The sequence below is a fragment of the Postia placenta genome (assembly GCF_002117355.1).
Source record: "Postia placenta MAD-698-R-SB12 unplaced genomic scaffold POSPLAscaffold_7, whole genome shotgun sequence".
NCBI lineage: Eukaryota > Fungi > Basidiomycota > Agaricomycetes > Polyporales > Adustoporiaceae > Rhodonia > Rhodonia placenta.
This window is the reverse complement of record NW_020169838.1, coordinates 1,829,809-1,857,652: the sequence shown is the minus strand read 5'-3', so window position 1 is coordinate 1,857,652 and position 27,844 is coordinate 1,829,809. Positions and strand designations below refer to the sequence as shown.

Below are 27,844 nucleotides of genomic sequence, written 5' to 3'. Positions count from 1 at the left end.
GCTCACAATCCTGAGCGCGTTTTCCAGGACGCCTGTCGGGCGAAAGCCGACGGTGGGACAAGGAACACGGACAAGCGGCGATCTCCTGTTCCCCATGTGATCCGGCGAGGTGATCATGAGCTGTGGTTCCGCTCGTGCGCGCTGTCCACGTTGTAGTCTCGCGTAGTACGTACATCTGCCATATCGCATCAGATAAGTTTGCGAGGTGAGCCATCGTGAGACGCCCCGGCGGACGGGGCGTCCCTTCGTACCTCGAGGGAACATGTACGATTGCTGACGATGAGAAGCACCGAATTACTAACGTAAGGCATTCCTGTGATATGAATATAAATTCCATTCAAAATCAGATGTCGAACGAAGGACTCGGAGATGCACACCTGCAGTGTTCGTAGAGACGCGGCCGCTATGCCATCTCACGGGAAGCAGGGGCCTGTGAGAGCATCTTCCTGTGGACGACACCGGAAGGAAGCCATGAAGGAGTGGACTTGATCGATGGGCCAATTCCAGATTGTGTGCTACGCGATGATGACAGCTCCTACACGGACAGAAGACGTCCACAACAAGGCGATGAACATATGGCGCGGTTGTCGGACAAGAGAACGTGTCTGCATTGAGGCAAGGTGGAAGCACGCACCTGCGATCCATGTATACAGCAGTGGACGAGTTCTGAGCCTTCTCCGGCGCTAAGATAGCATACAGTCCGTCGCGGGTGTGTACGCGCTGTCATGCATATCGCAGGCCTTGGACGAGAGTATGTCTGCTTGTGTTGTCACATCACGCGCGTTACACTTTCAGCTAAAGATATTGAAACCCTGCCTCTACATCTCGTCGAAGTCCGTTAAATTGACTTGAACTGGATGCGAGGCACGAGTATTCTGCTCGCGGCAATAGTGGAGGGCATGTAGTTGACCAGACGCTGAGGTACCACGGGAAGCTGTGTCTTCACATAGTTCGAACGTGGACGGTGAAATTATAAATGGACGAGACGAAATTTCACCCTACAACCCAGGTCCCGAGATCTCTGGGATGCAAGTATCGTCGAATACTGAACTTATCAAGTCTAGAGGCTGCGCAGCGCACGCCTTAGAGGCGAGAACGGAAGGATCCACGCCGAACGCGAATTGCACGAGGCTCCGTGGTGTCTTTATATAGAGCAGGACGCCGTTTGATGTCAACACAGTACGATACCAATCGCACGCCGCCTTCGCGCCTCGTCGTACTGCGCCTTACCTATCAGTCATGTTAGAGCTTGTGAGTTTTCCTAAGCAGCGCAGAGGACGGTGAGCTTCTCTGATTAAGTGTAAGCAGCTTTCAATGGAAGACAGCGAGACGTCTGCGGCGAAAGAAGACCAGGTGCGTCTGAGACGACAGGACGTGTATATGCCTTGCCTCCTGGTGAGCACGCACACACCGGCTCTAGTGTTGTGTTTGCTACTCAGACAGCATGCAGATAAGTCAAGGACGTTCATTGCCTGTGGAACTCTGGATGCACATCCTGGGCGATGTTGCGGAGGAACGGAACTACGATGTGATAGCAAGATGCGCCAGGGTCTGCCAATTCTTCCGGAACTTGTGTAATAAACATTTGAAGGACGAGTTGACGTTCGGAAGCGAAGAAGACGTGGCGCGCCTCAAGACCGACGTCGAAGCGAAGGAGATCGGAGGCTGGCGAGGACCGAATCACGTGACCATCTGGGGAGAACAAGACTCGAAAGTGATTCCACACGTGGCCACGCTCGCGTCCAGATTCGCAGGCAGATGGACTCGGGTCGAGGAGCTGACCATCGAATGGGCGTCGTGGCCGTCGTCGCTCCGGGCCGCCAATGCCGCCGTCTTTCGGGATTTATCCCGCTTTGCCTCGATCACCCGCCTCGTCTTGTATAACGTCACGTTTCCATCCATTGTCACGTTGGGCGCCCTCGTCTCGGCTCTGCCACGCCTCACAGACCTCACTCTCTGCGATGTCAAGCTCACCGGATCCTCAGTTCTATTCGACCCTCGCACGCTTTCCGATTTTCGCCGCTTGCCCCAAGCCAAGAGCCTGCAGACAATCAACTTAGGTGCTGTAACCAACCACAGGCCCAAGCGCAAATTCACTCCTACAGTATGGCCGTTCTATATGGAGCTCCTCGAGTTCATGAGTGCTGTGAGCAACCCCTGTGGCAAGTCTCCCCGTGCGTATTCGTGGGGCTCGGTAGACCGCTTGCACCTCCACGAATCTGTCTGGTGGAAATTCTCATCCTCCTCCATTGCTCGGCTCTTGCGTGCGCTCCCATCACTTATGGCCCTCGTATTTGAAAACGCAGGAAACCTGTTTGAGGAAATGAGGATCACAGGTATCTCCGCACTTCACACGCTGCGCCCAATGCACATTCGCGTGGGATGTTGGGGTGCTCGTTCTCGGCATGGGGCCCATATAGTCCGTTCCTTGATCAAGATGGACTATCCTCTCAGAATTACGGCGCTCTACATACCAATATATCCCTTGTCACGACGTACCGATATGGTGGCCACCGCTATCAATGAATTGATCCGGCACGCGGGACCGTCACTCGAGCATCTTGATCTTGCTATGCTTGTGCGCGGGCATGCTCGACCGGGTAAGATTTGGGAGTTTAAAATTGCTGCAAATCAACGTGAGTATCCGACTGTGGTTTCCTAGTATCGTGCATTCCTCACACTTCTTGAAGACCGTGGCTCTGATCTCTCCGAGAACACAAACCGTGACCTCGAGTCGATTCGAATCAAACATCTCGGTGCGCTCTGCCTCAGCGCGTGTGAGATCCTGTCTCACGTCACATCGACATGCATCTCTTCTGTCGACATCCGTTTCCAGTCACAGTGGAGTGATCGAGGAGAGTTGAGCGACGTCTTTACTCAATTGGATGTCGTGCTTTCACTTCCTGTCTTCGACAATCTCGTGCGCGTACTTATACATGTGGAATTCGGTAAGCACCACCGGCGTCTCCATGAAGAAGAGATGCAACAGTGGGCGTACTTGATGAAGCCATGCTTGGCTAGTCTCGATAAACGGGGAGTTCTAAAGTGTGTATCGGTTCACCCGTGCACTATTGCCAATCTATAGTTCATATCATTGATGTAGTCTTCTACAGAATTGACACAAGTGGCGGCATCTCGACGTGGGTGACAGACCGCCCAATGCTCTATATCACATTGCCCACTGACAACATGCCAGGCCCGTTGACCTTGCAATACTATGGGCTCTTAAGGTTCTAGCTTGGAGAATTGATGTTAGCAAGCACGACGAGAATGTCAACGTAGGGATCGTCGAGGTTTCTGCATCTGAAGGCAGTGTACCTTCGGGAACAATAGCGGCGCACACGGAGTGAGTGTGTCCTTCCAGGTGGGCACCTTCCGCTCCGCCAGGGCATTGTCTCTCTCATCTGCATACAAATAAAGGGCTTCCGTCGATTAATTCTACAGTCGAAGTGTTGAATATCTTTCTGATGGTGAATGATGGTATTTCTGCCGAGTACAAGTTCATTGCGATGCAGTTGGAGCTCATGTGTTCGTGCGTACTATGTAGGAGATGGCACCGCGTATCTGTGCCCCCGAAGCGGATGTATGAGGCGTCGGCGCAGTTTAAGGCCTAGCCGTAAAGGCCGACTCTCGTCTGTTTTATGATATTGCTGCTTCGCTCGGACTCCTGAGACATGTCCTCCCGCCGTATCGTCATATCTAACTTGAACTCACGTAACCCCGTCCTCTTGCTATATAGACACGCGCGCCCATCCCATATATTTCGCCTACCCCCAAATCGTCTGCTTCAGCCCTTGACCCTGGATTCAGTTTTCGGAAAGCTTGTCTGTTGAATGCCGACAGCTGCTGCATCGCTACACGTCGCGTAAGCCGGGGCGACTATGGCCGGTTAGCAGGACTCCTGCATGACCCTACACAATATGAAGGTCAATGCACCCGGGAGGTGGAGAAAGGAACATAGAGGTGCGCACCTATGATGTAGGAGAGCGAGTCACGGATGGCAGCCGGTAGCCTGAGATGCGCGCTCCATGACACAGAAGGATGCAGCGCTGTGTGCCGGCCTCCGACGCTGGTGTAGCCGACATGGGCGGCCTAAGGAGAGCATGGCATCCGAGAACGAAGAAGTTGGGCGCGTCGATGCAGAGGCTACGCGAGAAGGACGTCAAAACTGTCGCAAGTCTCCATCGTTCGCGTCGAGATTCGCAAGGCAGATCGAGGCGGGGAAGCGCCGTCGTTGCTGCCGCACCGGGACGACTCGATCCCAAGCTCAGTGACATCACGTTTACGCTCATTGTCACGCTCGCTCGCCGTGTTCAAGCTCTGCGACGTCCGGCTCCCCAGATCTTGTCAAATGTGTGCTCTGACACATATGAGACGGTTAAGAACCTCTGAATCTATAATATAGATCATGTTCATACCCTTGAAGTAACGTATATGAGACTTCATGATTCCTTAGTAGCCAAGGTCCAATAGCTCAGTGGTAGAACACCCAGTGCATCTCTGGTAGGTCCCGGGTTCAAACCCTGGTTGTGCTGATCTTTTCATGCAGGTGTTGTGCAGTCAAATTCTGACAGATCTGCCCATCTATCCTGGTCCTGTACGTTCTCCAACTTTCGACTTCTATCGGGCTGCGGAAAAAAGGCCTGGGAATTGACCAGATAGAAATCCAATGCAGTTCTGTCAGACTGGCTGCATTGCCCCACTGCTTGTGTCTATTACTGGTGTGAGCTGCTCTAAAGTGCACCATAGACACCCACGGTCGTCAGTCACATGTCGCCCAACTTTTGCACTCCTCGATCGAGAGGCGGACTGCCTCTTCAGAGTGAACAAAAATCTCTGTTACATCCTTTTTCTTTATTCCCGTAGCACATGCGCCTTTAACGCAACACTTAAGCACGTTGGACCGTCGCTGTACCTTCTTACACTCCATAGTGTAGGTATATGCGTAACGTCCTGCTCGTTGCCTGATACCCCACGTACGTCTCCTACTCTGATCCCGGATGACTGCGTGTGGCTTACCGCTAGTGTTCACAGCTTATCACTTTGATGTCTCTGAGAATACGAGCCTCAAATATGTCCACTTTTTGTACTACCTCTTAGTCGAGACAGAGACGCCGCGGTACATTGAACATGTCCTGCACCAAATCAAGGCACATACCTCGCATCAAGCTCGAGTTCACTTGTTTCAGCGGGCACAGGTCGAAGGTCTTCATGGATATCAGGATATTCTTGAGACTATCACCAGGAGACTACCGGGCAAAGGCGCAGGACACCGACTGATGTTCTGATTGTCGTCGATGACTCTCGACATGCACCATATCCTTAGTTGTGTATCGAAAGGGCTGACAATTGAGCATAACATTTTTCTGACGAACTCTTCTGCAAGACCAGTATCCCGCACCAGGGTTAATGAACCCGATACATATCACATTGCGACACATATTCACGGCCTATTCTTAAAATTAGAATGTTTTGGGAAGACGGAAAAAACCCCGGAAAGTGACGACACCGAGAGCCATGTGAATGCGTCGTTGAGGCTCCTGCTTCCAAAAGCGGCCCGTAGCTCGCAGGCGCCGCAGACGTTAATAGAGAGTCTCCGGTCAGCTTCGCTGCAGGCCCCGCAGCCTCGGGCGTTACGGCATCGCCGTTGGGCTACACCGCACACCCAGTGAAAGGAGCGTCGGTTATTGCAGCTGAACTCGACTCAACATCAGCAATGGTATGTCCGCTACTTGCATTAATTCGATGTGGCTGAAAGCCCTTGTGTTTATGTTGTCTGCTGATGACGGGGACACCGACATCTTCATATATGCTAGGATGCCACTGAGCAAGGACGAAGCGAATGCAGCGCCGTCGTCGTGTTCTATATCACCCTCGACGAATACCTTGTCGCTGTAGTATCTTGGTCCTCCCTCATGACCCAGCTTATCTGAAGCGGCCAGACGTCTTATCCGGAGGGCATCACACAGGGACCACAGGCGTCAGCCTGTTCGTGGTCTTTCGGATCCATTCGCCCAGTCGTTCGGAAGTGTTCTGGACACGCAAGGAAGGTTTGTGCGCCGCAGTGTATGGTCCGACCGGTTGTTCTCCATCTTGCTGAACACATGCTGTTGGCCGCCATCGCGCGCTACCGCATCTAAATGGTTTCGGATGCGCTTGCTTGAGCCTGTCATGCGAAAATAGCCAGACGCTGCGCATCGCTGCACATCGTGAGTCCGAGCAACTGGTCTAAGGCGCTCTTACTTGGACGCATCGCACCCTCGGCGTAAAGTGCACGCAATCTCGCGGCATGCCTAGCCGATCATCAAGGTTTTCCAGATTCTGGGTGTACCGCGTGCATCATGGAATGTGGACAGAAGGACACCGCTTTTCCGGTACTGTATACCGCCTGACCACACATTTTCGCACGTGATACTTCCTTCACATATAGGAGGAGGACCCTGGGATGCGTGTGGGGCGGTCCATAACGCACGAAGACGAACTCTATCGAAGGTCAGAACAGGAACGTACTCGCGATGAGGCTATGCGGAATTACGCACCTATAGTCTATATGTATGCGTGGTGCGGTGTCAGAAGGACGGCGTCGAAGAGTGATCGATGAAGACATCATTCAACTACAGAGGTTGGCTGTGTAAGGTTCAAACCGAGACAATGATACGGTTTTTGTACCATTGCAGCACGCTCATTCAGCTGAAGGTGGTCTACTTTCGCCAACAACATGGCCGTGCCGTCACTTGTCACTGTGCACAGTGATAGCTACTACACGCAATGGGTTCATTGTATGGACAAGAGGTTCCCTGTCATGATGATGGCAATTGGCGCATGGTCGAGAATGCGCGGGTACACCATGAAACAGCCATGTTGCTACATAGGACTTGTGTTTACCTTACGGATGGAAAAGCAGTGGCCTGATGCGCGAAGATCCACAAGAGGCCAACTTTTGTTTTCCACGTCTCTAATTTCCGCTATATTGGATACTGAGTCGAACATGCACGAGAACCACGGAGAATGTTCCATCGAGCACCACCGCTCCTTTACGATCAAAGTCTCGTGAATCAGAGCGATGCGGGAGCCACCATATATACTGGTAGCTTGTTGGATAGCGTCACAGCGCACTTCCATTGAGATCTTAACCGTCTCTCAACCGTCCCATTTCATACTACGCTTAAGGTAACGACTAAGGTGGGCGCTTCAGATACCTAGTTCTGCTAACGCAGCATAAATGCAAGGACCTTTCAAAAAGCCATTCTGGGAGGGTCTTATCGCGGTGAGGTCGTGTGCCGTCCGGGACTCAGACAGAATACAGCATCGAGAACCTTCCTTGCCCGCGGAAACCTGGTTGCAAGTCTTTGACGAGCTTGCGCAGGGCGGCGATTATGAAGCCATAGCAACATGCGCTGACGTTTGCAATGTCTTTCGGGAGTGGAGTAAACGATATATCACTGGGTCGTGGAGCCGATGCTTCATACTCAAAAACGAGGCAGACGTTCAACATGCCAAAGAAGATGTAGTAACGAAAGGGCTGCTTGCTTGGCCAAGAGTGAGTTTGGCCTCCGTCGTGGGAGAAGAGAGCACAAGGGCGATCCCGCACATAGCCTCGTTCGCGTCGACATTCGCAGCGGGCAAGTGGGTCCGCATCGAGGAGTTGGCCATCCAGAACGCATCGTGGCCGTCGTCACTCCGGGCTGCCGACGCCGCCGTCTTCCGGGATTTCTCGTGCTTTACCTCGATCACCTGCCTCTTCTTGAGTGACGTCACATTTCCATCCATCGTCACGTTTGGCGCCCTCGTCTCGGCTCTGCCTGGCCTCGAAAAACTCTATCTCTGCGATGTCAAATTCGCCAGATCGTCCTTCCTATTCGACCCTCGCACGCTTTCCGATTTTCGCTTCCTGCCACAACCCAAGGGCTTAGAGCGACTCTACTTGGGTATTGTACCCGGCCGCGTGGACTCGGAGCCCTGGCTCGAGCAATTCACTCCAACTGCATGGCAGTGGTATACGGAACTCCTCGACTTCATCAGTTCCGTAAGCAGCCCTTGTGGTGGACATTTCTGGGCGTATCCGTGGGACTCGGTCCGTCATCTGACACTCCACGAATCCGTCTGGTGGAGATTCTCCTCCTCTTCCATTGCACGGCTCCTGCACGCACTACCATCACTTTGGTACCTCATCTTTGGAAACAAAGAGACAAACGTTCCCGATCTTGAGATCACAGGTGTCCACGCACATCGCAGATTGACTCCAATCAACATTGGCGTGGATTGTTTGGCCCAGCCTCAGCATGTGGACCATATTATCCGTTGCTTGATCGAGATGGACTATCCCCTCAGAATCACACAGATCTATGCTTCAATATATCCCTTTCTATGTGAGCTTGACACGGTGTCCATCGCTATCAACGAAGTGCTTATGCATGCGGGACCATCTCTCGACCGCCTTGATCTTTCCATCAGAACTGGCATATCTGTCATTCTTCATACTGTGGATAGATGTGAGTCTGCTACTGTAGTCTCTCGTTGTCGCGAATTTCTCATACTGCTTGTAGGCCATAATTTCGATCTATCTGAGAACACAAACCTCAAATCACTCAAAATACATGCTGGACTGGAACACTGTGTCTGCGTGTGTGACATTCTGTCTCGCGTCGCATCGAGATATATATCATCCATCAGCATTGATTTGGATCCCGGTACATTTGACTGGAGTAGCCGAGACAGGTTAAACCGTGACCTTTTGAGATTGGATGCCGTGCTTTCACTCCCCATTTTCGATAATCTTGTGCACATACCCATACGGATGCTTCCCGATCAGTCCGTTGGGGGTGCCAGTGAGGAAGAGATGAAAGAGCAGGTGTGTTTGATGAAGTCGTGTTTGGCTAGTCTCGATGGACGGGGGATTGTGGGGTGTGTACCGTTTCACTCATTGCGTTATTGTCAATAGCAATTTTTCGTATCATTGATCTATTCTCCCATAGTATTGAAGCAGGCGACAGTCACCGGGGGTAGGTGACAGAGCGCCCAATGCTCGATGTTATGGCGATCACTGACAACCTTCCAGTCCCATTATCAAGCTTGGATTGATTTGGGATGACAATATAGAAGAGTGGCAACGTTATACCAGCGAAGCAGACGAGAGGGGCAATGTAGCCATCGTTAAGACTCCCGCTTTTAAGGGCGATGCACCTTCTGAAGCAATGGCGGCGTACACTGCATGGTATCGTCTGTTCAGCGTGTTCTTGTGATGTGGGTGCCTTCCGGGTCAACACGATGCCATATAGCTCATCTGCACCCATCTAAAGGACTGCCAGCGATCAATTCTAGAGCCTGAACAGCGAGTTTCTTCAGGCTGTGGATGATGGTATGTCTCCCGACTAGTTCATCGCATTTTCGCCGAAGCTCATGCATATATGCTTAGACAATGACACCGCACTCCCGCGTAGAAAGAGGGTATGTGAGGCGTCAGCACGTTTTATGGCGTACTTGTAATGGCTAGGTATTGTCTACTTTGTAATATTGCTGCTTGGATTCCCACCGTATCATCGATCTCACTTGGACTTATGTAACTCAGTCCTTGGTACGTTATACTTGGGTTTCGCCTACGACGACCACAGCGATGTTCCAAACTCGCGGGACACATAGAGACAGGTTCATTTTGGCGTTTGACGGGGGATATACTGGGCCTTGGCGGTGCAGTAGCACGTGCCTGAATGTATGACGTTTTAGATCACAATGCTGGTCGCTCGTAGAGCTGGTGTCATGGGGTATGTATGGAGCGAGAGCTGGAGGACATCTACGTGAGCTGAGAGGATGATCATCGTGAAACGAGGCGCCGTTGGCTCGGAGGCAGTCCACGGCGTATCATAGGAGACGGGTCTGAACAGGTTGAGTGAGAATGTTCCGCTGTGCTTAAGGAATTGTTTGCATAGGATTTGCGTGAGAGGTCTGAGAGGTCTTTTGTAAAATGCAATCAGCACAGTTCTATCCTGTGCGATGCACATATCCGTTGCTCAGCCCGCGCGGCAGCCTATGAATGAAGGTGTCTCGACGGCGACGTCAGCCAAATTGCTCTGCTGCGCTCTGGCTGGCTACAAATCTCTCTTTCAGCACCTTACATTTTCAGATTCATAGCACGTTTTGCAGCAGGGGGACGGTGCGTCCCCCCACGCCTCGAGTGAATTAACGCGGCCGCTGAGGATGAGAGCCTGTGAGATCAAAGTCATATTTTCGTTCAATACGAGTATGGGATCATTCAGATTCAGGGGTTGAACGATGATTGCGGAAATACACATGAGGCGTTGCCGCTCCACGATCTCGAAGCAAGCAGGAGCCAACTGGAAAATCTCCCGGTCGGTCGATCTGAAGCTGTGTAAGAATATGCTTTCAGAGTACTGGCACTGTTGTATTCGGATTGCGATTGCGACAGCTTCCAGACGGGGAACGTGCATCGAGGCAGTATGAACGCCCATGCCGTGATGAAATTGTGAACTCTCTTCGGCGTCAAGATAGCATGCACTCGGGCAGCATGATCCTGGGCCGATCAGGCAAGGGGTGCCGACTTGGGGGGTTTGCCGACTACCCAGGGTGGCACAGTAAGTTCAAATCAAGGCGATGAATATATAATGCAATGGTCAGGCGACGAGCGTATTTACATCGAAGCAGTATAGATGCCCACGCGGTGATGGAATCATGAAATTGTTCGGCGTCAAGATAACATCATTTACTCAGGCAGCATCCTCTGTGAAGTCCAGATCCCGGGGGACTACACGTGTATTGCAGGCACTAGGCCAGATTATGTCTGCTCGTGATGTCCCAGCATGCGGTAAATGACATGTGGTTGAGGAGGCACTGAGGCTCAGGTATAGAAAGCTGCGCTTTCGCATTGGGGCAGTTATACCAGCCATACGCGCATGTTCAACACATGGCGCGGTGAAGTGGGTCTCCAATCTCTACCATGCAGGATTATGTAGGCAAATGCGGAACTCACTGAACATGCGTTGAGGCTGCTGCGCCTTGTGCAGCCTCATGCATATAGAGATCACCGGAGGGAAGCACGGAAGGATCCATAGCGAATATCACTCCGTGCGGTTCTATCAAGATAGGTGATTGTGTCACTGTATTTAGATTTGAGCCTGTGCAGATGTCGCCGCACACTTGTCCAGTCGCACATCGCACCACGTCCCGCCTTATCATCACAACAGCGCATCCGACCTGTAAGTCCTCCTAGGTGGCGCAGATGACGGGGAGCTTCCCTAATCGAAATATGAGCAGCTTTCAATGCAATGCACCGCGGAATATTGCGCGGAAGGTTTCATATCTGTGCATTGGAAAGACGTGGACATGCCCTACCTCCGGGTGAGCATGATGCCGCAGGTTTCCGTGTCGTACTTGCCACTCAGATAGCATGCAGATCAGTCATAAACCTTCGTTGCCTGAAGAACTCTGGATGCAAATCTTGGATGACATTCTGAGCGAATGGGACTACGACGCGATAGCAAGATGCGCCAGGGTCTGCCGATTCTTCCAGTACATATGTCGTCCGCATTTGCAGCTCCAGTTGACGTTCAGGAGCAAAGGAGACGCAGAGCGCCTCAAGACAGACATTGCAGCAAAGGAGCTCGGGGGCTGGCGAGGACCGAAATACGTGATCATCGAGGGAGAAAGCGACTCGAACGCCATTTCACACGTGCCCACGCTCGCCTCCAAATTCGCTGGCAAATGGACTCGGGTCGAGAAGCTGACCATCGAGAACGCGTCGTGGCCGTCGTCGCTGCGGGCCGCCAATGACGCCGTCTTCCAAAACCTGTCTCGCTTTGCCTCGATCACCGACCTCTCCTTGTTTAACGTCACGTTCCCATCCATCGTCACATTTGGCGCCCTCGTCTCGGCTCTGCCGCGCCTCAATAAGCTCTTTCTCCGCGATGTCAAGCTCACCAGACCCTCATTTCCACTCGATCCTCGCACGCTTGCCGATTTTCGCCTTCTGCCACAGCTCAGGTGCCTACAGGAAATTGACTTGGCCATTGACAGGCACAAGCCTTTTACTCCTACTGCATGGCCGTGCTATACGGAACTCCTTGACTTTATAACTGCAGTGAGCAACCCTTGTGGCAAGTTCCCTCGCGTGTATCCGTGGGGCTCTGTCCGCCGTTTGCAGCTGAACGAATCAGTCTGGTGGAGATTCTCCTCCTCATCCATTACTCGGCTTCTACGTGCGCTCCCATCACTTGAGTTCTTCGCGTTTATAAGCGCAAGAGGAATATTCGGGGAATTGAATATCATAGGTGTCCCTGCATATCCCGGGCTGAACCCAATTCACATTCTCGTGGAATGCGGGATTCCTTCGTCTCAGCATGAGTTGGATATTGTCCGCTCTTTGATCAAGATGAACTATCCCCTCAGAATAACAGATATCCACACTCAGATATTTCCCGGTTCACAAGAGACCGATACGGTGTCCAACGCTATCAAAGACCTAGTCACGCATGCGGGACCATCACTCGAGCATCTTTATTTTGATTTCATTGATTGGGGAGCTGATGTGTCGAAACACTATCCGGAAGTTAGAACTTCCGCAGACCAATGTGAGTATTCAATTGTGATCCTGCGGTGGCAAGCATTTCTCATTCCGCTTAAAGATCATCATCCTGATCTCTCTGTTCATTCAAACCTTAGGTATCTCGAGACGATTCGAGTTAATCATCTCCGTGCGTTCTGCATCGGCGCGTGTGAGATGTTGGCTTGCGTCACGTCGACATGCATCTCTTCCATCGAAATCTGTTTCCGATATTTAGAATGGAGAGATAGAGACGAGTTGAGCGACGTCTTTTCCCAATTGGATGCCGTGCTTTCGCTTCCTGTCTTCGACGACCTCGCGCACGTAGATATATGGGTACTCTTTGATAACGAGCTGCATCGTCATCATGAGAAAGAGTTGAAAGAGTGGGCGTATTTAATGAAGTCATCCTTTGCTAGTTTCGACAAACGGGGAGTCCTAGGGTGCGTACCAGCTCACCCATGCGCTATTTGCAATGATGACCGCCCATATCACTGATGTAATGCCCTACAGGATTGAGATGCGTGGCCAAAGCTGGTGGTAGGTGACAGACCGCCCAATGTTCGACATATCAGCGACCACTGACAACCTGCCAGTCCCAATGTCAGGCTCGGATTGATTTGGGATGTTGACATAGAAGACTGGAGACGTTACGATGGCAAGACAGACGAGGACGGCAATGTAGACATCATGGAAATCCCTGCTTTCGAGGGTGGTGCACCTTCTGAGGCAATGGTGGCATATACGGTGTGGAAGCGTTCTCTACAGGTGGGTATCTTCTGTTGCATCAGGGCATTGCCTATCTCATCCACATACAGCGAAATGGCAGCCGGTGGCGAAATCTAGTGTCGGAGTAACGGGTAGTTTCCTCGCGGTGGACGATGATATGTACTAGTTCATTGCGATGCAAGCCGGATCCTCAAGCGTTCGCGCGTAGGAGATCATAACGCGCATACGTGCACACGGAGCGGATGCGCGAGGGGTCAGCGCAGTTGGAGGCGTAATCGTAAAAACCAGATATTATCTATTTCATGATATTACTGCTTCGCTCGGACTGCCAAGACATGCTCTCCCGTCGTATCGTGATTTCTAACTTGAGCTCACGTGCCTCCATCCTCTTGCTAGACACGCAGCAGAGGTGCCGTAGTACCGTCTCGAATTGGTCAACAAATATAATATGCACCGTGTGTATACGTAGTCAACGACTAGTGCCGTATGATATTCTAGTCGGACCACAGCAGGTAGTGCACAACAAAAACATCTATATAGCATATAATGCAGGGAGGGACATTGTATGCGTGCCGTCCACGCTGTCAGCAGGGTCACTGGTGTTGGCGATTGCGTCCTGGCACTAGGAGTCCCGTTCGGATGGTGAGGCTAGCATGCGGTGCAGGTACCAATATTCGCGACGTCGGGTAGCGCTTGCTGATCGGCAGCATATAGGACATGTATGCGCACGGGCTTGTCGACTGGTGAATGGAGGCGCCTCGACTACGACCATAACAATGTCCTCACCGTGTCGAGGCGCCCGCTCTACGGTGGGCCAGCAGGGTGTAGCATGGCCAAAGAATATCCGTGGGATGGGCGGGCCAAGCAAAGGTCGGAGAGCGCGGCCTTTCGGTCTCCAGGGTAATGTCAGGAAAGCTGACACTTGTGCGCTTGCCATTCACCGCCTTGACCCAGCACATGTTTGACCCTTGATACATTTTGTGTCGTATGCAAGCGAGCGAACGCCAGTGGCGGTCGAGGGATGATCGCGACGGTCGCTTATGCGCGTTCGTAATGCCGGTGCGCTTCCAAACTCACCGCTCTCTCTCCTTACACTCTGAATGTATCTCTGCGAGCGCCCTGTCCCGCTGCATGTTGCGAGCCTGAAAAAGGTTTTCCGCCTAGACTTCTTCATGGCAATATTAATAGTCCTTTCAGAAGTGACAAGGGACGTGGAGGCGCACACCCGCAGCGATCATGTCCACGAATCTTCTGCCACCCACGGGTTTCTGCATGACCCGCGCGGAAAGGATAGTCAGGACGGACGACGTGGAAAGCATATGAGAACATACATTCGAGTTAGCATGACATAGAACTGGTGGGCGGATGTGCAGTACCTATCGCGCAGTCTTACGTACGCCATGACAAATACCCCTCGCGTGTATGCCTGGACTGGAGCCCCAACGTTGACGAAAGGTCTGATGGCTGTGTCGCACGAGAACAAGTAATTGTAGACATCGTGTCGCCGATACGTGATTGGCGTCGAGCGTCGAGCGCTCCTTTGATTTGCGGCAATTTGGAAAGAGTGGGTCAGAATCACTCGGACTGAGAGATTGTGGCAGCGGTGAGAGAAGTCAGCTCATTACGCTACCTAAAAGCCGCCTCTGTGGGCCGGCCTGCGCAGATGACTCCGGTGCTGCATCCTTCGTCCACACCGGACACAACATGGGATGAACACGTTTACCCGCCTTCGTGATTCGTGGATGTGGGCTGGGATCAGTGCTTGTTCCGAAGTTTCAAGACATATCAGATCAATACGAGCGGCCGTCACTCACGTACGAGCGAGGACGAAGATGAGCATTCAACATCGCTGACTACAGCCGCGATCGTGAAGTCAGAGAGGTTCAAGGAGCAGGAACACGTAGCGGGCCACCGCATGGTACCTCCGGCGCGCGCGAGGAATGTAGACATTGATTGGGAGAACTAGCTATCCCGGTATGACCGAAGTAGTTACAATCCCGTCGGTAATTGCCCTGAAATTCAATTTGTGGTATCTGCTCACGTCAATACATCTACTAGTGACCTGTTGGAGTATAGCGCACCTGCATCAGCTATGGCGAAGGCTATCTCCCGCCTCGTTCAGCCCAAACCTTACTGCCTCTTGGGTAGACCGAGGGTCGGAGCTTCTGACACAATATGGGACGCTTCATATTGAGTTCACCAGAGGTCTTGCAGCATATTTCCGGAACTAGTAGAAGATGGATAAGGAGGGCGAAACACAGCAGGACGTGTCCATGTTATAGGAGAAGAGAGCGTCGTGGCGGGCGTCTGGCCGTGGATGGCGCCCGTCTCGATCACTTTCGTATATTGATGATGTCACCTTCCCAACGATCGTTTGAGCATTGTCTTTCACGCCTCCTCTATGCTCTCCCACGTCTCGAACATTTCGGCCTGAAACACCGGCAGGCATGGGCGCGTGTCCATAGCACGCATCTTCTGCTCCAACCGCAATATCTAAGCTGGCGCCTCCTGCATGCACGTACATCTGCGATAGCCCAGCTTCCGCTCTGTTCATAATTCTGGAGGCAGCTTGGGGAAGCATGTCGGTCAACCATCGGCGGGCACCTCGTCCCGCCGCATGTTGTGCGAACCTGAACAAGTACCACACGACTTAGCGGCAATTGTACAAGCCCTGAATATAAGGCGATGGATGCGCTCGGGGGATGAACAAGGAATACTGAGATGCACACCTCTCGCCTTGGGAGAGCATCTGCAGGAGATAGCAGCCGACGGCCTGAGATGTGCGCCCGCCCGCGACGAATTTGGCTCCAATTCCCGGTCGGTTGGGTGGACAATTATGACCATAACAAGATAGGAAGATGCAGCGTGGCGTGTCAGGGTTTCCGATATTGGTGTAGTCGACAGGTACAGGAGAGCATGCCGTTCCGATTGAGTGAGGAAGCCGTTGAGCATGTCAAGGCGGACAGCCGCCACAAGAAAGGGGTCGTATGATGTACAACAAGGGGCATCACGGCGTCTGACTGGATTGAAATACCATACCTGTCTCATCGTATCGCCTGCTCCGTCATCGGCTTTGCGCATGCCTCAGGCGGAGGTCGCTCACATGTCTGGCAGACCGGCAGCTCAATCTTCGGCCCTCAAGGACTCCATCGACGTGCACCGTGATTACCGCATGCGGCCATCGAACCAGAGACACAACCCCGTGGCCGTGGCTACACATAGAGCGTACTTGCAGATTAGTATAACGCGGCGAGTTTTTAGTCGTACACCTGAATGATCAACCGAATAGGTCGATGCACGGGGCTGAAGATTTGGGTGTTCCGCGACGCCCACGGAATCGTTTGCTTATTCCGTCCGCCCGCGCCTCAAACAACATAGAGGGTCTGTCCAGCGTATCCTCCAGGAGCAATGCAGCCCGCTCCACAGCTGTGCGTGTCAGCCTGACACGCACATATGGCCCAGTTCGCACGTCGACTTGTGGGTCGTCACGACGTCTGCTTGACGCTCACCACGCTGGGAGACCCGCCCCACAATTACCAAGAAGGGTGCATCACGACCAGGGGACATCATTTGCCTCAACGGGCAGAGCGAGGACCGGGTATCGCGCTCTCCCGGGATCCGAAGTCCTGCGAGGTGAGCCGGGTGTCTCGTGTGTCACTGAGAGGCACTGAATTATAAGCGCCAGGCACTCGTCTGGTCCGAATATGGATCTCGTTCAAAATCAGAAAGTCAAAGGAGGAGCTCGGAGACGCGCAGCTGCCGTGCACATACGAGGTGCGGCCATTGTGCGATCTCGCCGGAAGCAGGGGCTGAGTAGACCATCTTCTGTTCGACGGCTTGGAGTGTTGATCAATGATGACGAGCTAAGGCTGTGTAAGAATATTTATTTGTGGCATTGGCACTGTCACGTCCGGATTGTGATCACGGCCGCGTCTGAGCAATATAGCAGATGATTGAACCAAAGCGATAAATCCTTTGTACAGTGAGTGGTCAAACGAGCAACGTATTCACATCGAGGCCGTGTGGACTCCTGCACCGTGACGGCATTGTAAATCTTTCCGCGTCGATGCAGCATCCGCCATGCAGTCCAGACCCGGGGAATTATACGTGTTCAGGCTCTGGCATGCATATCGCATGTCTTAAGCCAAAGTGGGTCTGTTCGGGTTGTCACAGCGTGAGCACTTTGCCTTTGCCTGCGGCGCAACCACCTACCTATCTCGCTGATGTTTCACTAAAGTGACCGCGGTTTCACGCAAGGATTTCTTAAGGCAGCTGCAGGAAAGAGTGTGCAGTTGATGAGGCGCTCAGAGATTAAAAGCTGTGCTTTCGCATGGAAGCAATCATATCAACCATATGTGTGTTCTCGAGCAGTGAAGGGGGTCCCCGATCTCCACAGTGCAGGTATCGGAGACTGTGGAGCTCACCGCTTATGTGTTGACACTACGCAAGCTATATTTGTTTAGAGGCTGTTTAGAAATCACCGTATACCTACACCAGCAGTCCAGTCGCATATTGCACCACATCTTGCCTTACAGTCGTGACAGAGTATCTCACCTGTAAGTCCTCATATGCAGCACAGGGGACGGGGAGATTCTCTAATTGAAGTGTGAGCAGCTTTCGATGGAAGACAGCGAGGAATATTCAGCTAACATGGTGTCTCTGCGACGAGAAGACAAGGATATGCCCAGCATCTTGGTGGAGCACGAATCCACAGGTTGCAGTGCCGTGATTGCAACTCAGACAACATGCAGATCAGTCAAGGACCTTCGTTGCCTGTGGAGCTCTGGATGCAGATCTTGGACAATGTTACCGAGGAACAGAACCTCGATGCAATAGCAAGATGCGCCAGGGTCTGCCAGTTCTTCAAGCACATGTGTGAGAAGCACTTATGGGATGGCTTAGGGTTCTGGGACGATGAAGACATGGAGCGCCTCAAGACAGACACTGCAGAGACGGGGATCGGAGGCTGGCGAGGACCACAACGCGTAACCATCTGGAGCGGAAAGGACTCGAAATCGATTCCACACGTGGCCACGTTCGCATCTAGATTTGCAGGCAGATGGACTCGGATCGAGCAACTGAGATTCGCTGAGACGTCGTGGCCGTCGTCGCTCCGGGCCGCCGACGCCGCCGTTTTCCGGAATTTGTCCGGCTTTGCCTCGATCACCAAACTCGACTTGTATGACGTCACGTTTCCATCTATCGTCACGTTTGGCGCCCTCATTTCTGCTCTGTCGGGCCTCAATGAGCTCTATCTCCTGGATGTCAACTTCACCGGATCCTCAGTTCTGTCCAACCCTCGCACCCTTTCTGATTTTCGCCTGCTGCCACCAACCAAGAACCTGCGGAATATTATCGTGGGTTACGTGTCCGAAGACGGCCATCATGGGTTCCATCCTTCTGCGTGGCCGTGCTATATAGAACTTCTGACTTTCATGATCGCAGTAAGCAACCCCTGTGGCAAGTCCCCTCGCGTCTATCCATGGGGCTCCGTCCGCAACTTGCGATTGGACGAGAATGTCTGGTGGAAATTCTCCTCCTCTTCCATTGCCCGGCTTCTGCATGCACTTCCATCACTCGAGAACCTCAATTTCGCGACTGCAGATAGTAACGTTGCGGACCTCGAGATCACAAGTGTCCCTGCGCAGCCCAGGCTGGAACCAATCGCAATTGGCGTGTATGGTGCCAGTGCCCAGCCTCGGAATGTGGCTCATATTATCCGTCGCTTGATCGACATGGACTATCCCCTTAGAATTATGCGGATTTATGCTGCGGTATATCCCTTCCTAGAAGACACTGATACGTTGGTGGCTACCGCCATCAATGAATTGGTTCAGCATGCAGGGCCGTCACTCGACGATCTTGGTCTTTTTCTCAAAGGCAACAAAGACGATGCAGACTGGGCCCCTTTTGGTGAGCATTCTGAACTTGATGCTGCTGCAGATCAACGTTAGCCTGCTACTCTGGTCTCTCGGTGTTTTTTTTCCCGTTGCTCATATTCATTATAGATCGTCAATGTGATTTCTTTGAGAACACAAACCCCACATCCCTTCGAATCCATGGTTGCGATGCATCCTGCCTTGGCGCGCGCGAGATTCTGTCCCACTTCACATTAAGATGCGTCTCTTCCGTCAACGTCCGCTTCAAACCGCTGGCCCGAAGTGACCGGAGAGAGTTGAGCGAGGGTCTCTCGCAATTGGACACCGTGCTTTTGCCTTCTGTCTTCCACAATCTCGTACACGTACTGATATCTGTGAGATTCGCTCGGTCTAGGTGCCACGTAGAGATGAAAGAAATGACAGAGTGGGCACACTTGGTGAAGTCATGCTTAGCTAGACTTCATGAATTGGGAATTCTAGGGTGCGTATCGGTTCACCCATGCGCTATTGATAATAATAATGATCCATCTCACTGATGTAGTCTTCTACAGGATTGAAATACGTGACGAAGACTCAAGGTAAGTTGCAGAGCGCTCAATGCCTGATATTACGGTGACCACTGACAACCTATTAGTCTGGAAGTCAGGCTTGGATTGACTTGGAGTAACGAAACAAACAGCTGGAGGCGTTACGATAGCATGACGGACAAGAATGGCAATGTAAGAATTGTCGAGGTTCATGCTTCTAAGGGTCGTGCACCTTCTGCGGCAATGGCGGCATACACGGCGTGGAAGCGTTCTTCTCGGGTGGGTACCCTCTGCTGCATCAGACCGTTATCTATCTTATTCGCGCACAGACAAAGGGCAGCCGGCAACCGACCTCAGGGTCAGAGTGGCAAGCAGCCCCCCAGCAATGGGTGACGGTACGCATTAGTTCATTGTGATGCAGCCGGATGCTTATGTGTTCGTGCGTAGGAGGTCACAGCGCGTGGCCGTGCATACGAAGCGGAGGCGCGAAGCGTTAAAAGTATTTGAGATAAAGATGTTCAGGCCATATGTCGTCTATCTCATGCTATTGGTGTTTGGCTTGGACCTCTGCCGTGTCGTAAATTCTCGCTTAGGTTTACGAGACTACAGCATCATGGCAAGATACGCAGCCGAGGCACTTCTGTACTGTTTCGAATTGCGCAACGAATAAGTATATATTCTGGGACGCGCACCTAGACAAAGGTCTGATACCGTATGCTACGCTAGTCAGACTACAGCAGGTGGCGCACAACCAACAAATATCTGTAGCATCTAACGCAATGGGGAACATCGGGTGCGTATCGTTCCAAGTTATCAGTAGGGTCGCCGGTTTCGGCGATTGTTCCCCGACAACGGACGCACCGTTCTGATGTCTACCATATAATGAAGCGATCAATGCTCGCACGAGACGTATCTGCTAGACGGCCATGCATCATGCCAGGTCGCTCGAGATGTCGGGCAGCGCTGCGTGAGCCGCAGCATACGGGGCATATACCTGCGGACCTGAATCGTGGGTGGAAATCGGCCGTACGGCGGGTACGCAAGTCATGTCTCCGAATCTGGAAGCAGCGTCAACAAAAGCGTGCGAGCAGTTCGAGATCTTGAGCATATGATCTCGTCGCTAGTGCTGCAAATGGAGGTACCATTATTGGAGGTCCAAGCAAGAGTGCGCACTAGCGTCTTCTGGAAACGCGTGGCGCCGCGCCTTGGGTCCCCAAGAATGGCCCACTCTCGGTAGAGGCCGTGAGGCAGAAGTGACGATGAGGTCGAGCGATCCGCCGAGACTTGCTGCAGAATGTGTGGCGTCTTGATGCGCCACCCAATGGCCAAGGATTGATCTCGTCGAACGAGGGCGTTTCGCGGCGCCCGCAGCCCTTGCATCTCCGAGGACGTTGAGCGACGCTGCTATCGCCTATATGTTCACGCCGCCTTTAGCTATTCCCGAAATGTAGAGTGACCACGGATAGACCGACCATGCAAACGCATGACGCGCAAACATACGTACTTTAACATAGCTTTGGTAAATGAGGGTACGTAGCCGGTGGACCAGATCTTCTGGTCGGTTTCGGATGGACATCAGGGAAGTCACACAGGATGTATGCTCGCGTCATCGAAGTAGCTGGGGATCTCCCTAGGAAGAGTCCTCTCTCGGCAAAGACCGCGAGGCAATGAAACAGCGACATGATGGAGCGTCCGGGTTCCACCTATCATCCAGGAGAGGCGCAGCAGGCCCTCGTACAGAACGTTGGAGCCTGCAGCACTCTACAAGACAGAGGACACACCAAGCGATCACAATCAAGATGGTGCTCAGTATATGCATGACAATTGGACAACTGACCACGAAATCACTGAGAGGCTTGCCGCCCAACGTCGTGCGGTATCTTGACGCAAAGCCTCACGGTGAGATATCGAAAGGGAACATCATGTCGCGCCAATGCGGTAGACAGGAGGACCGCAGCCACGCGTGCACGCTGCCGCAGACCGCGATTACTCGGAAAAAGAATAGTTCGCAGTGAGTGTGGAGGACGCACGTGTGACCTGACGAAATCGTCAAGCGGGGCGGCTTGAGTGTTGGGACACTCCGATGCCATGTTGTTGTTGGAACAGTTGGAACAACCGGTGCGACGGCGCGGCGAGCGCGTTTGTCCACGGGCGTAGCGATGCCCGTAAGGGACAATCGCGTACGGTACATACATCGCGCGGGGTTGTTATATACTACGATAGGGGCCTGTGGCCCCCGGCTACTCGTGCGCCCGAGCTTGCGAGCTCGCTCCTTACCGCGTGCTTCAACAGTTGTACCACACTGCGTGACTGTTGTCCCGGCGAGCGGTCCACTAGGTGCCATACAAGCCTGAAGGAAATCTGTCACGTTCACTCCGGCTCAAAACTCTGCAGTCTGCCACGCTTTTGTGTAGATCTACACGTTGGCGCCTTTTATCTTCGTCGTGAGAGGACGTTCAGTATGCCTCATGCGCGTGGCTGTGCGATGGCGCAACTTCCACATCGTCTGTGCGCCGACCGGCGAGGACATGCCAACGAGATGCCTTGAGCTACTTACCATTTCGCACTTTTCGTGCCTTCGGCATGAAGACTGAGAGCTGGGATGGTAATGTCGTTGTACTGGTGCGCCGGGCATGAATAGGAACGCGCCCCCTCAAGTATTGGACTCCTGCCGTATCGTAACTTATTATTTGTACTTGTTAGACGCCGTCCTCACGGATAGACGCTCATCAGAGGTACTTCAGTACTGTTTTGAATTGAATTGAACAACGAATAATCATCTTCTGTGACGCGCCCCTTGTTAACGGTCTGGTACCGTACAATAAACTAGTCAGACTACAGCAGGTAGTGCATAGTAGAAATATATGTATAGCATCGCAAAGGGGGATGTTGGCAATTGCATCCCGACGCCGCACGTTCAGTTCTGATGGCTAGCATGTAGTAAAGCGACCAATGTTCAGAGAGGCGGTCACAGAGCGTACAGCGGCAGCTGATAGATGTCATGCGTGTTCCTGCAGGTTATGAGGTTATGAACATATTTCCTCACCGTACCGCGAGGCGCTGCGCGCTCATTGTATAAATATAAGGTTTCCTCCGACTGCGATAGATCGTGTAGTTCCGGACAAGACGCCGAAGGATCACGGGAAGCCGCGCTTCTGCATGAAATGGTTTGGATATATTCCCATACAAGGCAGGATCATCCCGGACTTGTGCACAGGAACGGACATAGGGTCGATATCGCTAATGGTACCACCACCATGAATCAATCGATACATGCTTGGGAGCAGCTCGGCGCACAGCACTCTTCCTCTGGTTCGGCGCCTAAGGAAGGTGCGGGACGGGCGATACATCCGGACACATGCGGGATCAGGTTCTATCGCTGGAGTCAGTATATATGTCAGGATCTTTGGACGATCCCACGGAAGACCTCCACTCCGATCCTAGCATTGCCTCCCACACGTCCCAAATCACATTGCGCTTCGCAAGACAGTCACCACAAAAGATCTGGCTTGTCAACAATTCTCATACACAAGCGAGCTCCCTTGATGGCAGACGAAAAAAAAGGAGTCAATGACGGAGCACGGCGAGGAATATTTTGCAGAAGACCACGAGGAGATGTTTTGCGTTGTGGTAGGCGTGGCATGTACTTGCAATAGTGTTGCACTCAGACGACACGTAGCATAGCAAAGGTCCTTCCCTGCCCGCTGAGATTTGGCTGCAGGTTTTCAAGGATGTTGCGCAGCAAGGATGTTATGATACGATAGCAAGATGCGGGGCGGTGTGCCGAGTCTTCAAGGAATGGACTCGAGATTATCTGCATGAGATGCATGTTGTGACGTTCGATAACAAGGAACAAGTTGAGCGCATCGAGGCAGATGCTGCAACAAACCAGCTACAGGGCTGGCCAGGACCGATGCGCGTCACCATCAGGGGAGAAAAGGATACGAAAGCAATTCCACACCTGGCCACGCTCGCGTCCAGATTCGCAGGCAGATGGACCCGAATGGAGCACCTCTTCATCAGAAATGCGGCGTGGCCGCTGTCGCTCCGGGCCGCCGATGCCGCCGCCTTCGCCTCGATCACGTTCCTCTTCCTCGACGAGGTTACCTTTCCGTCCGTCGTCACGTTTGGCACCCTCGTCTCTGCCCTGCCACGGCTCGAGGCGCTCTGGCTCCACAATGTAAAATTTGCCAGATCCTCTTTCCTCTTCCATCCTCGAACCATTTCCAATTTTCGCCTCCTACCGCAAGCGAAGAGCCTGCAAGATGTTTATATGGATGCTATATCAAGCCCCTTGGAGCATGAGTTCAACCCAGCTGCATGGGCATATTATACGGAACTCCTTGATTTCATAAGCGCCGTGAATAACCGCTGTGGCAAATCTCCTCGCGTGTTCCCATGGGGCTCAGTTCGCCAATTGGATCTCTATGAAACTACCTGGTGGAAATTTACCTCCTCTTCCATTGCTCGCCTCCTGCACGCACTACCATCACTTGAGGCTCTCCGGTTCACAGGCTCGCGTCCATCCCTAGGAGACTCTGACCCACTTAGGATCACAGCTGTCTCCCTAATCACAGGTTGTCTCCAATCGTCATCAATGTGCAATGTGCGGATGCTCAGCCTCTGCATGGGGCTCACATCATCCGTTGCTTGATCAAGATGGACTATCCTCTCAGAATCACGCAGATCTCTACGCCGGTATACTCCTTTCCACAAAAGGCTGATACGGTGGCTATCGCTATCAATGAAATGGTCAGGCATGCGGGCTCATCACTCGATCATCTTGCTCTCGTGATCGAGGCCGGTAGAAGAGGCAAAGACTCTTTACCAGATCAACATCGTACCCTTGTAGGTGCTGCCTACCAATGTAAGTCTGCTGTTGTGGTCCCCAGGGTCATGCATATATTTAAACTGCCTGTAGATCATGATTTAGATCTCTCTGAAAGCTCAAATCTCAAATCACTTTCGATTCATGATCAGCACACGTCCTGTGTCAGCGTGTGTGACATTCTGTCTCGCGTTACATCGAGATGTGTCTCTTGTGTTGAGATCAAGTTCAATTATAGTTCATTTGGCTGGAGGAGTCAAGCAGAGTTGAGCAACGGGCTTTCGCAATTAGATGCCGTGCTTTCACGTCCTGTCTTTGACAATCTCGTGCACATACCTATATCTGCGCGCTTCCAACAACACTCCATGTCTGGGAAAGAGAGAATCCGGGCGTGTTGGATCAAGTCGCGCTTACGTTGTCTCGACCAAAGGGCTATCATAGGGTGCGTGTTGTTTTATTCACATGTGCATTGACAACAATCACTGTGCGTATCGCTGACGCAGTCTTCCACAGAATCAACATAATTGACGGAGAAAAGTAGGTAACTGAGCACACAACACTTGAGCGATTACTGAAAGCTTGGTTTCAGGCTCGGATTGATCTGGAGAGATGAAACAAACAGCTGGAAGCGTTATGTCAGTAAGATGGACGAGAACGGCAATGTAGATATTGTCGAGGTTCCTGCTTTCGAGGGCGGCGCGGCTCCCGAGGCAATTACAGCATACACGGCTTGGAAGAGTCTTTCCGGTCGGAAAGATTGACATGTGGGTACCTTCCGAGCTAATAGGTATTATCTATCTGATCCGCGCTCATATAAACGACCCCCACTATTGAACACAAGGTCTGAGTGGCGGATCTCTTTCTAATTGTGGATGATGGTATGTCTACCGGGTGCTTCATCGCGATGCAGCCGAGCTCGTGCACACGTACTTAGACGATGACACCATGTATCAGTGAGCACCAAGTGGATGTATGAGGTGTCAGCGCGGTCCGTTTTATCATATTACTGCTTCGCTTGCACTCCCAGATATGTCTTCGTGCCTTATCTTTGAATTGGACTTGTATAAGTCGGTTCCTCTAAGACACGCTACACGGGAACTGCAGTATCGCCTGCAGTTGGACAACAAAAATATATGTCATCTGACGCGCGCATGCTGGGCGGTTTTGCGACGCCCTTCTAGGAACTGAACTGTAACCGTAAGTGTACAACAAGGTAGGGATAGTGCAGCGACTGGTTGTTCTTAGCCGCACCCGTAAGTCCAAAACTACACCAGTTTGATTCAGATAGACGGGATAGAGCGACAATGAACATACCTCGGTCAGGGGTGGCACAGCAACCGAGGAAGGGAGGAGGTAAGGAATAGGTGCGTTGGTATTCGTCACTTGGAGATTGACGGGAAATAGCCTGGGGTGACCCACAGCATAGGTAGCGCGAGCCTGACCTGAAGCGTCCGAGTCCGATCGGTCCTGCTATGAGGCGATTGTCGTTGTTCCGTGTAAATAGGCCGAAGAATCCGTACACGTACAAGGACGTGGTCTGCTGAGCATACAATCGTTATGAAACCTGTCACAATATATAGTGAGATGACACTCCATGTCCCAACGACGGAATATCGAGCTAGAACGCCAGATTGCACCGGTGGCGCAACAGCGGCTGCACATACTGCCGTTCTCACATGCACTCTGAGCGTCAGTGTGATTCGGCAGGCTGGTAGCAGGGCAGAGGTCTGGCTACTTGATGTGTAAAACAATGCATCAGTTAAAGTCCATCGCGCAGTGCAACGCGTTTGTCGTGGTAGACAGCCACGGCAATAGCGAGGAGGGAAGGAGGGCTCTGCTCACCGAGTCGCTCGCACACGGCCTGCTAATCCGAGTTACCGTTTTATTGGATCCGACTTGCACGAATCCATTTTTTTTGAAGAGCACGCATATTGCCGCATCGAGCGTGTGCCTACAGCATGCAGCTTTTGCCCCAACCGCGCGATGAACGTCATGCAAATATTCAAGTCGGCGCCTGCTGCATGCGCATACGACGTCTGCGATAGCACATCTTCCGATCTGCTCACGATTTTGGAAGCAGTTTGTGTCGTGTGAACCTGTGCGAGTATTGCCAGTTAGCAGTAATTGTGTATAACGCTGAACATATGGGGATGAGTGCGCTTGGGGGAAGGAACAAGAAATATCGAGGTGCGCACCTCTGGACTTGGGAGAGCAACTGCAGGGTAGTAGTCAACGGCCTGAATTTGGCCACCACTTCCGGCTGGTTGGGTGGAGAAATACAATTATCACACGATATGATATCACAGCGTGGTGTGTCAGGGCGTCCAATATTTGTGTAGTTGACAAGAGAGCATGACATTCAGAAATGGAGAAGCTGCTGAGCGCATCAAGCCACAGACGCTACAATAAAGGAATCGTATGACGTATGAAAACGGTTGTCACGTCGTGTGCCTAGAAACATCATACCGTCTAACAGCATCGACCGCGCCATGTCCAGCTTCGCTGGCTCGTCCGACGAGGGACGCTCACATGTCCGACAGACCGGCCGGTCAAGCTTCGGCCTCAGGGATTCCTTCGCCGTGCACCGTAATCACCGTATGCAACCGGTGATCCAGAGATAGCCATGTTGCGGCGCTGCACATAACGCATCCCTACAGACTGGTGTTTGTGCGGCGAGCTTGTGATCGTACACCTAATACTGCGAACCGAGTAAGTTGATGCACGGGGCGAAGCGGGCCGAGGATCCGGCCGCGACGAGCGAGGGCGTTCCACGTCGCCCACGGAGTCGTTCGTGTCCCAACCTCCTTAGAGAGTCTGTTCAGAGTATCCTCCGGAGGCGATGCAGCCCGTTCCACAGCTGCCAGTGTGCATGTCAGCATGACATGCATACAAGACCTATGTGATTCGCACGTCGACCTGTGAATAATCACGATGGACGCTGAACATTTACTACGATGGGAGGCCTGCCCAACGACTACTATCAAGCGCGGTGCAGCACAACCAAAACATCATTTTACCTAATGAGTCGAGCGAAGACGGAAGAAAACGCTTTCCTGCGACCCTCCGGATCCTACGAGGTAAATCGGAGTGCCGTGCGTGCGCGGCGATCACGCTGTAGCCTCGCATGTACGGTCCTTTCCCTCGTTTTGCATCAGGTACGTTTGGGTGGCATCTCATCGATAGCCGGTCTCGCCATACCTGGAGGGTGCATGTACCTTCACTGGCGATAAAAGGCACCGAGTCATAAGCGCAGACGCTCATGTGGTTCAAATATAAATGTCGATCAAAATGAGGATTCGAAAGAGGAACCCTGAGACGCGTACCTGCC

General features: G+C 52.4%; 6 protein-coding genes and 1 pseudogene across 7 annotated transcripts; all 7 read left to right on the top strand.

The window, feature by feature from the left end:
* Nucleotides 1-1,308: 1,308 nt before the first annotated feature.
* Nucleotides 1,309-3,350, top strand: POSPLADRAFT_1142772 (hypothetical protein; the record flags this gene model as incomplete). Its single annotated transcript, XM_024485468.1, has 6 exons — nucleotides 1,309-1,353; nucleotides 1,451-1,878; nucleotides 2,080-2,636; nucleotides 2,691-3,045; nucleotides 3,114-3,140; nucleotides 3,197-3,350. Coding segments are annotated over 6 exons (1,566 nt in total), but the record flags the coding sequence as incomplete, so codon positions are not given.
* Nucleotides 3,351-4,463: 1,113 nt separating this feature from the next.
* POSPLADRAFT_t82 lies at nucleotides 4,464-4,535 on the top strand (annotated as a pseudogene). Its single transcript has one exon. The product of its transcript is annotated as a tRNA-OTHER (tRNA).
* A 2,687-nt stretch (nucleotides 4,536-7,222) lies between these two features.
* Nucleotides 7,223-13,097, top strand: POSPLADRAFT_1143358 (hypothetical protein; the record flags this gene model as incomplete). The annotated part of the gene is made up of 15 exons (XM_024485552.1): nucleotides 7,223-8,383; nucleotides 8,547-8,623; nucleotides 8,674-8,851; nucleotides 8,881-9,002; nucleotides 9,059-9,219; nucleotides 9,416-9,447; nucleotides 9,747-9,794; nucleotides 10,129-10,150; nucleotides 10,503-10,589; nucleotides 10,726-10,765; nucleotides 11,019-11,099; nucleotides 11,122-11,210; nucleotides 11,397-12,581; nucleotides 12,882-12,996; nucleotides 13,067-13,097. 15 exons carry the CDS (start codon nucleotides 7,223-7,225, stop codon nucleotides 13,095-13,097), a joined length of 3,429 nt encoding a protein of 1,142 aa, XP_024339206.1.
* Nucleotides 13,098-16,232: 3,135 nt separating this feature from the next.
* POSPLADRAFT_1034013 (hypothetical protein) lies at nucleotides 16,233-17,095 on the top strand (the record flags this gene model as incomplete). The annotated part of the gene is made up of 3 exons (XM_024476980.1): nucleotides 16,233-16,507; nucleotides 16,572-16,915; nucleotides 16,968-17,095. The coding sequence occupies 3 exons, from the start codon at nucleotides 16,233-16,235 to the stop codon at nucleotides 17,093-17,095; spliced, it is 747 nt and encodes a 248-aa protein (XP_024339205.1).
* Nucleotides 17,096-18,027: 932 nt separating this feature from the next.
* On the top strand, nucleotides 18,028-19,697 carry POSPLADRAFT_1181506 (hypothetical protein; the record flags this gene model as incomplete). The annotated part of the gene is made up of 2 exons (XM_024488844.1): nucleotides 18,028-19,231; nucleotides 19,291-19,697. The coding sequence occupies 2 exons, from the start codon at nucleotides 18,028-18,030 to the stop codon at nucleotides 19,695-19,697; spliced, it is 1,611 nt and encodes a 536-aa protein (XP_024339204.1).
* A 10-nt stretch (nucleotides 19,698-19,707) lies between these two features.
* On the top strand, nucleotides 19,708-20,382 carry POSPLADRAFT_1040034 (hypothetical protein). Its single transcript, XM_024477654.1, has 4 exons — nucleotides 19,708-19,739; nucleotides 19,796-19,967; nucleotides 20,018-20,083; nucleotides 20,136-20,382. Exons 2-4 carry the CDS (start codon nucleotides 19,860-19,862, stop codon nucleotides 20,193-20,195), a joined length of 234 nt encoding a protein of 77 aa, XP_024339203.1. The 5' UTR covers nucleotides 19,708-19,739; nucleotides 19,796-19,859; the 3' UTR covers nucleotides 20,196-20,382.
* Nucleotides 20,383-23,258: 2,876 nt separating this feature from the next.
* On the top strand, nucleotides 23,259-25,277 carry POSPLADRAFT_1142703 (hypothetical protein; the record flags this gene model as incomplete). Its single annotated transcript, XM_024485461.1, has 6 exons — nucleotides 23,259-23,318; nucleotides 23,410-24,194; nucleotides 24,266-24,555; nucleotides 24,610-24,958; nucleotides 25,030-25,053; nucleotides 25,106-25,277. 6 exons carry the CDS (start codon nucleotides 23,259-23,261, stop codon nucleotides 25,275-25,277), a joined length of 1,680 nt encoding a protein of 559 aa, XP_024339202.1.
* Nucleotides 25,278-27,844: the final 2,567 nt, after the last annotated feature.